General features: G+C 37.6%; 1 protein-coding gene and 1 long non-coding RNA gene across 2 annotated transcripts; one reads left to right on the forward strand and one right to left on the reverse strand.

Moving 5' to 3' along the window:
- Positions 1–9,061: 9,061 nt before the first annotated feature.
- Positions 9,062–9,849, forward strand: LOC113286099 (basic blue protein-like). The gene is made up of 2 exons (XM_026534813.1): positions 9,062–9,293; positions 9,413–9,849. The coding sequence occupies exons 1-2, from the start codon at positions 9,104–9,106 to the stop codon at positions 9,616–9,618; spliced, it is 396 nt and encodes a 131-aa protein (XP_026390598.1). The 5' UTR covers positions 9,062–9,103; the 3' UTR covers positions 9,619–9,849.
- A 982-nt stretch (positions 9,850–10,831) lies between these two features.
- Positions 10,832–11,298, reverse strand: LOC113286510. The gene is made up of 3 exons (XR_003329352.1): positions 11,237–11,298; positions 10,977–11,047; positions 10,832–10,887 (listed from the first exon to the last, which is right to left on the reverse strand). It is a non-coding gene; the product is annotated as an uncharacterized LOC113286510 (long non-coding RNA).
- Positions 11,299–12,701: the final 1,403 nt, after the last annotated feature.

The raw sequence follows: 12,701 nt of genomic DNA on the forward strand, positions 1-12,701 counted from the left end.
TCAGATGATACATATACAATAATGAGTTTGTTTACAAATAGAATATAAACACAAAACAAACATAGCGGAAGCTAACCAACTAAAGAAACCAACTCCTCAAAGTTTTCATCGCCACATGCACAACTTGATTTGTCTCTGAAACTGAATGTGGGAATTGAGTGAGCACATCATCCCAAAGGGTGCCCAGTAGAAATAACAACTAACTTTCGACTAATCCCTAGAATGATTTAAAGACAATGCAAGTTTTGCTAAAGAAGATAAAATAAAAAAAATAGTTAAAGCATAAATAAAATAATAAGTTGTACTGAAATATAAAGTTACCAACCAATAAACCGGCACACATTCACAACATAAATAATAGTTGAGCGACGTCTTCCTTCGGAGTAGCAAGGCATGACTGTTACGGAATCTTTAATGATCATTAAAGTACCGTGAGGTTTTACGGCCTCGAAGTCATAAAACGATGTGTACCTTACCAGTACTCATTCTACACGCACTCTACATAGCAAGTATCCAAAGAGAATTAATGGTAACAACATTATATCTGATCGAAGTGCTTACACAGTGGAGAGCCCACATCCGCCCACGCGTAAATCCAATAATCATATATAATATTCTCAACATCACGTTTCTATGAATTCTCCTATGATAACAAACTCAATTCTTCGAATTGAGATCGACAGAGTAGAGAAAGAGAAAGAACAGGAAGAAGAAGAACATAGAAGAAAGAAGAAGAAAGAGAAATGGGTTTCTGGCGCAGCGTATCAACGGTAACTCAGCTCAATCTAGAAATTTAGGTTAAAATTTCCAGAGACCTGACTTCTTGAATCGAAGAATTGAATCAGATTTGATGCAAGGCTCTCGAATTGATGACAGAATCAAATCAATGCAAGGCTTTAGAGAAAAACTCTAGTTTATTATCTCTTAAAAACTGAATGACAAAAACTATCTTACAATCCCTTATTTATAATAACCTAACCTTCCTAAAAATCGAGCATCTAAAAAAGGAAATCATAAAAGAAAAGGAAATCTAAAAAAAGGCCAAAATTAGGAAAGGTATCAAGATGCTGCATCAGGTCCCGCCGGGGTAGAAGGATTCGACCACGAATCTGGAACTGGGTCTGGTGGAACAAAATGTGATAAATAACGAACATTGAAGACATCCGAAGTGTTGATGTTTGCTGGAAGTTGTAGGCGATAAGCATTGTCATTAATTCATTCCACGACCGTGAGAGGACCTATTTTCTTTGCCTTGAGTTTATTATAAGCATGAGCCGGCATTCGATCTTTAGTGAGAAATACCCAAACTTGATCACCTACTTCGAAGAGAACACGACGGCGACGAGAATCAGACGCAGCTTTGTACTTTGAGGAGGATGATTCGAGATTGGCAATAACCTGCGTATGAACCTTATGAATGTTGTCTACAAAATCATCAGCTACACCATGAAGACGTGTACGGTCTGGAAGAGTAGATAAATCCAAAGGACCATGAGGGAGAAGACCATAAACGACCTGAAATGGACTGAACTCCGAACTTCTATTTAGTGAATGATTATGAGCAAACTCTGCTTGAGGAAGTTTTGAATCCCAAGTTTTAATAGAATCACCCACAAGGCAGCGAAGCAAATTCCCCAAAGATCTATTGGTCACTTCTGTTTGACCGTCCGTTTGAGGATGATAAGCGGAGCTCATGTCAAGGATGGTTCCTAGTAATTTCCATAAAGACCTCCAAAAATGACCTAAGAACCGAGAATACCGATCAGAAACGATGGAAGTTGGCAATCCATAGAGTCTGTAAACCTCTCGAAATAAAAGTGTTGCGACTTGGACTGCATCTGTTGTCTTTTTACATGGAATGAAGTGTACCATCTTGGAGAAACGATCAGCAATGACAAAGATTGAATCGAAACCCTTTTGTGTACGAGGAAGACCCATCACAAAGTCCATACTGATGTATGTCCATGGTTGTGTTGGAATAGGGAGAGGAAGGTAGAGACCGGCATTCGTGGCATGACCTTTTGATGTCTGACACACTGTACAGCGTTCGAAAAAACGCTCAACATCACGTCTTAATGCAGGCCAAAAATAAGACTGAGAAAGTAAATGCAACATCCGGTCGCGACCAATGTGACCTTCATTATGTGTTTCAGCAACAAGTTTAAGACGGAGGATGCAGTCTGGAATGCAAAGACGACTGTCTCGAAAAAGAAAGCCATCATGCATAGTGAAATCTCGAGAAAGACCATTCTGAACGTCAAGAAGAACTTGACTAAAGAAATCATCAGACTCATACAAATCAACAAAGGTGGAAGATCCCGGAACTGAGACATGAAGAACACTCAGCAAAGAATGGCGACGACTCAGGGCATCAGCAACTCGATTGGAAACACCTGACGTGTGTTTGATAACAAACGTAAATTATTGCAAGTAAGATATCCATGATGCATGACGAGATGAGACTTTATCTTGACTATTCAGGTGTTTTAAAGCATCATGATCTGTGTAGAGAACAAATTATTTATGGAAAAGATAATGTCTCCAGTGTTTGATTGCTTGAACCACTGCATAAAATTCCACATCGTAAGTACTATAACGTAGACGAGCTCCAGCCAGATTTTCACTGAAGAAGGCGATAGGCCTGTTGCGTTGGCTCAAGACAGCACCAATGCCCAACTTAGAAGCATCACTATGTAGCTCAAAAACTTGAGTAAAATCTGGAAGAGCTAGTATAGGTGCTGATAACAATTTTGTTTTAATGATCTCAAAAGTTGTAGTTGCTTCGGTAGTCCAAGTGAAGACACTATCATGACGAATACAATCAGTGATAGGTGCCATCAAACTGCTAAATTGCGGCACAAATCTTCGATAAAAAGTTGCTAGACCATGAAAACTTCGAGTTTCATATAAAGTAGTAGGAGTAGGCCAAGATTTGATTGCTTCTACTTTGCCTGGGTCGACGGCTAGCCCTCCTGCTGAGACGATGTATCCAAGGAAGTGAACCTCAGGAGAGCCGAACTCACACTTCTTTAGTGTGGAAAATAGTTGATCTCGAAGGATAAAAAGAAGTACTTCTCTCAAGTGTGCAAGATGTTCAGTTAAGGACTTACTAAATATGAGAATATCATCAAAATAAACGACTACAAACTTACCTATGAAGGGCCGAAGAGATTTATTCATAACGCGCATGAAGGTGCTTGGTGCATTGTACAAGCCAAAGGGCATGACAAGCCATTCAAAAAGTCCTTCTAGAGTTTTAAAATCCGTCTTCCATTCATCTCCTGGACGGATTCGTATCTGATGATAACCACTTCGAAGATCCAGTTTAGAGAAAATCGTTGCAGCTCCAATTTGATCTAATAGATCGTCGAGACGGGGAATGGGAAATCTATAGCGTAATGTAATTTTATTTATAGCACGGCTATCGACACACATCCTCCAAGATCCATCCTTCTTTGGTATAAGCAAAGCTGGGACTGCACACGGACTCAGACTTTCACGTAAATATCCCTTCAACACAAGATCCTCAACTTGACGTCTAAGTTCTTCATGCTCACTCGGACTCATACGATAATGAGCTCGATTAGGAAGAACAAAATCTGTAATTAGATCAATATGGTATTGAATGTATCTGAGGGGAGGAAGGCCGGGTGGTAACTCATTGGGAAAAACATCCTGAAACTCCTCCAATAGTCTTTGAAAGTGTTCTGGAGGTGATGGTAAAGGCTCTCTGACAACCGAATTGATCAATATTAGAACACATCCCTCTTCTCGAAGTGTTTGCTCAAAATCCTTTTGCTGCAAGAGAAGGACTGGAGCTGATGGTGTGTGTTGTTTCTCGGGCAAAGAAGGTTGTAGAGTGAAATTGCGATTATTGTAACGAAAAATGTAGGTATTACGATAGCCATCGTGTTGTACTCGAATATCAAATAACCAAGGGTGTACTAAGAGTAGATGGCAAGCATCCATCGGAGCAACATCACAATGAATCTGATCCTTATATGAATCACCCACCGAAAAAGAAATCAATGCTCGTCGAGTTATGAGTACATCGGTTTTCCGATCCAACCATGCCAACTTGTAAGGGTTAGGATGTAGTTCTGTTGATAATTGAAGCTTGTTTACAACTTCCTCGGCAATGACGTTTTCGCTACTTCAAGAGTCAATTATGAATTTGCACACCTTGCCTCCATAGTACACTTTGAATGAAAAAGATTATGTCGTTGAGGGTTGATATATGTTCCACGCGGAGCTAAACACACACGTCGTAACATTAATGCTGGTCCACTATCAGCTGTAAGAACTTCCACTTCATCTTGTGGCTCCGCAGCTTCCTCATCGTAAATTACTTCAACGTCATTAGCAGCAGTGTCAAGGAGGAGGCCTCTTCTGTTTCTAGTGGGGCAGTTCGACTGTCGGTGACCTATATCTCCACAAGAAAATCAACGAAGTGAGTTTGGTCGAGTTTGCCGATTGTCAAGAGCTGGAACAATGGGTGTGTCTTCTTTGACAGAAACATCGTCATCTGTCGGAGTCGGAGTGTGATTTGGTCGAGAAGAACGAACAGTAGACCAGGATGAAAAGGATGATTTGGTTTGTGCCTCAATAGTTAAAGCTTGTTGATGTGCTTCTGACAGTGTCAATGGATGGAAGAGATTGATTGTGTGTTGAATCTGTTGTCGTAATCCTGTTGTAAACCGTGCTACCAGTTGACGCTCAGAGTCTTGTATATCAACTCGATTGAGAAGTAAAAAAAAATTAGTGGAGTAATCAGCCACAGATCGGGTGCCTTGGCGGATGATATGGAGACGCTGAAACATAAGCTGGTCATAATTTTAAGGCAAGAATGTTTTCTTAAGTTTCGATGTAATTTTATCCCATGACATGATCTTCGGTTTTCCGAGACGTGCACGAGTTGTCTTCAATTGTGTCCACCATGCAGCTGCTCTTCCACGAAAACGCATCGTTAAAACAGGAACACATCGATCCATTGGAGCTCGTTTGAACTCCAGAATTTCTTCCACCGTGACTATCCAATCGAGAAGTTCTTCAGCCGAAGAATTTCCATGAAACTCTAGTATCTCGGTTTTGAATCTTGTTTCCCAATGATTATCCGCTGCTGCAATTTGGACGTTGTCTTGTGTCAGGGGACGGTTGTTGCGTAGATTTGCAAAGGGGTTATCTATTTCTGAAAACGGGTTTTCTTCGTTGTCACCATCGTTACTGTTATTATTATTTTCATGTTCAATATTTTTCTCGAACTGGTGGTGGTTGTTGCTGAACAGCAAGGGCTTGGAGAGTGGTAGTGATCGTGGCCATCTGGGCTTGTAGCTCAGCAATAGCATCTCGGGTGATTTCTGCTTCAGTACGCAATGGTGCACGACGAGGTCTTGGCATCGTGTTATCAAACAAGGAACGTAGTTGTCTCTGATACCAACCTGGCGCAGCGTATCAACGGTAACTCAGCTCAATCTAGAAATTTAGGTTAAAATTTCCAGAGACCTGACTTCTTGAATCGAAGAATTGAATCAGACTCGATGCAAGGCTCTCGAATTGATGACAGAATCAAATCAACGCAAGGCTTTATAAAAAAACTCTAGTTTATTATCTCTTAAAAACTGAATGACAAAAACTATCTTACAATCCCTTATTTATAATAACCTAACTTTCCTAAAAATCGAGCATCTAAAAAAGGAAATCATAAAAGAAAAGGAAATCTAAAAAAAGGCCAAAATTAGGAAAGGTATCAAGATGCTGCATCAGTTTCTCTTCGACACGCGTAGGAGATAAGGCAGATGATATTTACTAAGTCACTCAGGAAATGGATAAGGGCATCCCCAGTCGGTTTAAAGCAAAATTACCATTTTTCCCTTCATACTAATCTGATGATATCTTTTTCGTCCGGTATCCGAAAGACACGTTCGAGTCGTCCATTGAGCATAAATTTTCGAGATCTATCTAGTGATACTAATTTCGTATCTAGATCGTTGTTAGATTAATTTATTTTAGTTAACGTTCATTTATAATTGATCGATTCATTAGCGGCTTAGTCATCTCTTGACTGGTCAATAGAGTTGACGAGCTTGAGGGTCCTTACATATGCTTCACACAGTAGTCCCTCAAATTCTTCTTGAATGCTTTTTTTATCACAAATTTGCTTCCCTTCACAAGGCTATAAGGATCCAGTTGTTGAAAAGTAACTCCCTCAGGGAACATCTCTTCTGCTTCCTCCTTCTTAAAATGTTGTGCATAGTCTTCCTCAAACTGTGTGTTATCATGAGGCTTTGTATATTTAGACCCATTGGATCAGAGAAATGATTTTATACTATAACTTCAAGCCCATTAGTTTTGTTGCTTTCTGATACAAATGCCAAAAAACAAATGACTCAATTAGATTTCAGACAAACATAACAAACAAAACAAAAAAGAAGAAAAACAAAAGACTAAAAACAAAGCCACAAAGATCAATAACAATTTACCTTCTTCTTCTCTGTCAGAGATCAAGTCCACATAATGGTCCTCTACAAAGCCACGGAGACAAGGGCATTAGTACTAAATAAATCTAAAATCAAACCCAACAAAGTTTAAAAAAGACAAAAGCAATGACTTTAATTACCTTCCTTGTCATTCTCAACCTCCACCTCACCAAAGTTTGGATCACCACCACCACTTTCAGCATCACCACCATCACTTGCAACATCCTTATCATCGCTTGCACCATCATCACTTCTCTCACTTGCAGTATCATCTGAAAAATTCCCATTCTCAGCTTTTTGTAGAAACATATTGTAACTCTTGTCATCTTTCTCTTCACTTTCATACCCTCTTATATTGTTTTGTTCATCATCAGGATTACATTCATCTTCTTATACATTCTTCAAGTGCATGACATATCATCACTTTTCTTGTACTCTTGGGAAATTGTAAACAAATCTTCTACCACACTAGCCTGTGTTGCAGCTTGAACCCAAAATTCATGATTGAGATGTTCCTCAAAGATAGGTATCTCATTTACTTGTTCAGCTACACCATCATTTGTGTGTTGAGTCAATTCTTCAAGTTCAGCTACACCAGCATTTGTGTGTTGAGACAATTCTTCAAGTCCAGCTACACTAGCTTATGTGTGTTCTTCAGATTCCAAAACAGGATTATTCTCAGCTACACTAGCTTGTGTTTGTTGAGTAAACTGTGAAACATAAACATCTTCGTCATCTAAATCACCTAAACCAATGAATGTTGTTATATGATTCTTCTTCTTGATCCTGGCTATTCTTGGACTTCTTCTTCCTTTGTTGTCATCCTTAAATCTGTTTGTTACAGTCTTGGGTGTTGAACTGCTACAACCAACTGGTTTATTTGGAGTCTTAGAGACTGGCTTCTTTGGAGTCACATTCTTTTTGGGTGTCATCCGAGGTGGAGGAGGCTTTGACTCTGCGATAATGTGAGATACATCTATCTCAAAATTCTAATCTATTGGCAGCACTTGCAAATGCAATGTAATCCAACCATGTTCATCTTGAATTGCATTTTCCCAGAAAAATCAAAACTCTTAATCATTAATGATAGATAAGGGTAAGCATGGATCAACAAACCATAGAAGATCCAGTGTCTCTCTACTGGTTAATCTCAACATAGGACTAATCCTGACTTTAACTGATTCACACCCATATCTACTCTGGACAAACCCTTAAACTCAAAACACATTGCAGTGTTGATTGCATCCTTAACCTTAATATCTCTGGTTGGAAACATATCATGTTGAACCTAATTTATAACCTCTTGAACCACTTTCTTTCTACAATCAAGAACAACAAGGTATATCAGACAAATTCTGGAAAACCCTATCTAAATCATTATCACACAAACCATTGAAAATCCTAGAAATCAATTTCGACTAATCATTATCAGCAAAACCCATTTTTGAAATTAAGAACTCATTTTTGAAATTAAGAACATATTATCGAAACCCTAGAAAAATCATTATCAGCAGAACAAATTCGAACATTGATAATCAACAGATAAACAGAAAATATCTATAAACAGAGAAAACCCTAGAAATCTAATCACGGACAAACCCTAATAAATCTAATCACAACCAACTCTAGAAACAAAACCCATAACGTATATCAACACCGGAACATTAAAATCAACACTGAAACGTCAAATTAGGGTTTTTTCTTACCTCTCTGTAGAATGTTTCCTCCGTCTCGGCATCTTCACCAGCAGAAAATCTTCAATTTCTTCTTCGAATCTCTCTTAATCTAAACATTGTTTCACTGATTTCTCTCTTTACTATAAAAAAACCCTCTCTGAAAAACAGATTTTAGCAGAGAATAAACCCTCTCTGAAGAACAAGAGAGAAGAATAAACAAAATGAACCGATATCTCTCTCTCTTCACTTATTCCTTACACCTTTCCGCGCTATGCCACGTCTATCGATAATAACAATGAAAATATATCATGGCCGTTTAATAATCAGCGAGATGTCGTCGATGTTAGATTAGGCATCCAGATCGACACACGTGGGCGGAATATCTTATGTGACTGACACACGTAGGGGAAGGTTATTTCTGTAATCTCCGCACACCCACAATATATCGCTGAGTGATATTTTGACGAGAAATGGACGAGTCAACGCGGTAAATTGACTGAGATAACAATAGTGGATGGAATCCGTTTGAGAGGATTATATTTGTAAGAAATAAAAAAAGAGGCTTAGAAATGAAAGTGAGGGTCCAGAACAGGCCTATAAACGTATATATTCCCAACAATTTCCCTAATTAATGTAAGGAGATAGCAATACTCTGTCGAATACAAGAAAAATCATCTGTAATAGCAAAACTTGCGCAGTATGTTATGCAGAGCACATGCCGCATTGAGTAAAATAACCAGATACCAATAACTTAGACGTGCTTAGTGCAGAATATATGCTAACAAATCCATTATTTTAGAATCGCGTTGATAGTAATAATAATAGAGTTAACAAGTCAACTTACCTTACATTGAAAATCTGCTATATATACAAATTCTTCATGAACATGAATATACACAACAAGTAGCATTCCATCTATCTTAGTACATAGTGCAGAAGATATCAATCAATATGGGCGCCATGAGAACACCTCTAGTATGCAAGTTCTTGCTGATCAGCCTCATCCTTGTTGGATTGTCATCAATCTCCATTGCCAACGCCTCGAAGGTCTACGTAGTTGGTGGTACTAAGCAATGGGGTTTTGTTGGTTCATACAATAAATGGTGTACTCGCAGAACATTCTTTGCAGGAGATGTAATTGGTAACTAAAGATCTATAACTCTCAACTCTCTATTTTGGTTTTTTTTGTTTTTTTTAATCTTTTCGATCAGCTATAGTTATGCTAACTTTCGTTTGTGCACATGAAATTTAATGATACAGTTTTTAGGTATCCTGAGGGGGCACACAACAGCGTTCGCGTAAGTAAAATTGGATATAAAAGTTGCAAGGCTACTGAAAGGGAATCAGCTAAGGCAATGTGGACAGGAAATGATAAATATACATTGAGGAAAGGAAATAATTACTTCATCTGTGGCATACCAGGACACTGCTCTTCAGGCATGAAGGTCAATGTTTTTGCTAAGTAGAAACAATATAGATGATGCTGAGTAACGTGTAAGTTATTTAGCTCATTCTTAATGGTTTACTACCAATGTATGACCGTTTTTGCTATACTCGTTGGTGAGTATGTTTTCATATTTATGTCTTTTGTTTGTATTTGTGAGCTATGTACCAGTATTGTAATCCGGATATGACATTTCCCTTTTGAGAGGAATAAACTTTATATCAAATGATTCAAGAATGTATGAATGAATTTTCTCTATTATATAAGAATTCGTTTTCTATACAGCAAATACCCTTCTTTGTGGTATTCTGTCCACAACTCATACAGGAGACACCTAAATGAAATTTATGCAATCATATTGAAGGAAATTTTTAAGAGAACAAGCCTATTGGTATTGGCGGTCAAATTAAACTCAAACTGACCACCAGCAAACTAGTTGAGACCATAAACTGATAAACATATGTGTATCAGTACGGGGCATGTGAGTTGCATTTAATGTCAGGTGCAGCGGTACAATTGCAAACATGCTAATTCATGTACCAATACCAAAAATAAATGAATCATGTACCAATCTTCCTTCTAACAGCACAATGAGTGCTGGACTAGGACTACTGTGTAATTTCGGCCAGGCAAGGATGGACTGGACTGGATGGATCTTGAAGCGGTAGGATCATAGGACGCTAGGAGTTTTAGAATCTTAGCTGCTCATCTTTTCCAGCAAAGAAAGGAAGATAAACAAAGAAAGGAAGATAAACAAGTCGTGAAACGGAAAGATGCAACATAACGTTTCCATAGAATATTTAGGTACTCAAGCAGATTATTATTGTATTCAATCCCTTTCCTCAGTTACATGAACACGACATCACATCTCCACAGAGAATTTAGAAACTGAAATTACAATTTGGCATATTTTTGCACCTAACGTTTTCCTTATTCTTTGTCAACAACTCCTAAAACATGTGGTGTTCATGTGAACAGGTCTTTGCTTACTCAATAGGAAGTCCATTCTTGGTCTCCACCAGCCACATCAGTTAAATTTTTGAACCCCTGCAAGAAATGACAACAAATATCTCAGATTTCTGTAATTATCGTAAAATATAACATTTGAGGACAATGTTAAAGGTTTAATGGATTTTTGGTGCTAACACTCTGGCTCAAATCAAGAACTCTTTGAAAACATTTCACTTGTATTTGCAGCTAACTAGTGTCGTAATCGTAAAGCACTAGGAAACTTACAGCATTTGAAAGATCAGCAGCAGCCTTAAAGAGATCTAATTCCTTTGAGACATCCCTGTATGTAGAAAAAGAAGATTTAAGTGTCCTGCCAAGCATGTATAGAATTGCAAAATAATTAGTGTGATTTATAGTATATCAACGTACCACTACAATTTCAGCATCCTCTTTGAAAAGTTTTGATACTTCTTCCACGAAATTAGGATTCTTTGTTGAATCTAAACAAACAAAACAAATTTAATCAGCATCGGTTTATGGACGTTCTCTTGATCGGAAAATTATGGATATGTAAGGCACTGGAGATATGACAAACAAAGCAATGCTAGTATTCCCACACATCCAAAATGAGAAAATGAATACACAAAAATGTGAATAATATTGATCTGATCTCTATTTGTGGAACATACCGTCTCCATATTTGAACAAGTATGGAACATTTACAGCCCCCGAAGGATGTCCTGCATTAAATTCTTCGACAGACCTTCGAAAATCAAACTAAGTTAGCAAATAAAATCAAATACTAAGAGTGCAATTTAAAACGATTCATTCACAGATTCTTTCAGAGAATTCTGATAATAAAGATTACCTAACGTCCAAGTAATGGTGTCCTGCTTGAACAAGTGCATGCGCTTCACTAACATGAACAGACTTAAGAACCTTGGTACTTGCAGCTGTTGATATTGACATAATCCTACACCAGTAACGAAAAATTGTCAATGGAATAAAAACTTTATTCCGATACCTAAAAGAAGAAAAAAAAAACCCTAATAATTCATCATTTCAGAAACAGAAAAACAAGTTCACCTAAAATCCGATAGTAGTCCATGGTTTCTTGTTCCAGCAAAGCCTGGTTTTGGTTGCTGCTGATACTGAGCATTTGTAACTATGGATGTTAAATGCCTGAGCCTACAGAACAGAAAGTAAATCAAGATTATAAAGAGATATAAAGCAGAGACGGATCCAGAATTTTTCTTATGGTAGGGCTATATACTATCATGGATCATCGAGCGGAAAATCTTATTAGGTGGGATTTGGACAAATAAAATTTTATATCTACAAACTTAATAGCAAAACACGATCGGAGAGAAAAAAAGTTATGCTTTAAGCCAAATTATGGACTAAAATACGTCATTTGGGCTAAATTTTATTGATTAATTATAATAAAAGGTGGGCTGAATACTTATTCTAAGAAGTGAAAACTATAGGGAGACCCATTCTTCCAGATTTTTCCATTGTCAAACCCACGGACCGAAAAGTTCAGGCGCGCACCCATTTTCCCGTCAAAAATTCGTAGCAGACCCATAGTTTATGAAATTCTGCTTCTCAGTTTTTAAAAGGCCAAACTACCCTTTTCTTCGAGCGACGAACAGAGAAAACGAGAAGAAAACAATGGTGAACTCCGATTCTTCGTTTTTAACATTTGAATTTTTCCCTTTGTCAAATCTTTTCCCAAATCCTTTTCTGAATAATCTTCTCAATAAAACTAGGGTTTCTGTTTCAAAATCTGCGGTTTACATCTGGGGATTTTGGGTTTTTGTTGTCTTTGATTATTCGAGAAGTAAAAAGAAATTAAAATTGAAGTTGAAAAGGGTAAGAAGTGTGTTGCAGTATTTCGATATCAACTGAATTGGAAATTTTCATACCTTATTTGTCTCCATGTTTTTGATCTCAATCGGAAATTTATGATTAGATTTGAATTAAAGATGTTGTGCATAATGTCTTATACATAACATCAGTTTTGTTTAGATGCATAAGACATTATGCATTATTTTGTTTTAGCTGCATAATGTCTTATGCATTACTTTTTCACTTTTCTGGTTATGCATCAGTTTTGTTTAGATGCATAAGACATTATGCATTATTTTGTTTTAG

Source organism: Papaver somniferum, chromosome 6, assembly GCF_003573695.1.
Source record: "Papaver somniferum cultivar HN1 chromosome 6, ASM357369v1, whole genome shotgun sequence".
Taxonomy (NCBI): Eukaryota; Viridiplantae; Streptophyta; class Magnoliopsida; order Ranunculales; family Papaveraceae; genus Papaver; species Papaver somniferum.

Coding starts and splice junctions, on each gene's coding strand:
- LOC113286099 (XM_026534813.1), top strand. CDS start 9,104: ATGGGCGCCATGAGAACACCTCTAGTATGCAAGTTCTTGCTGATCAGC. Junction 9,294..9,412: donor CTTTGCAGGAGATGTAATTG/GTAACTAAAGAT, acceptor TTAATGATACAG/TTTTTAGGTATCCTGAGGGG.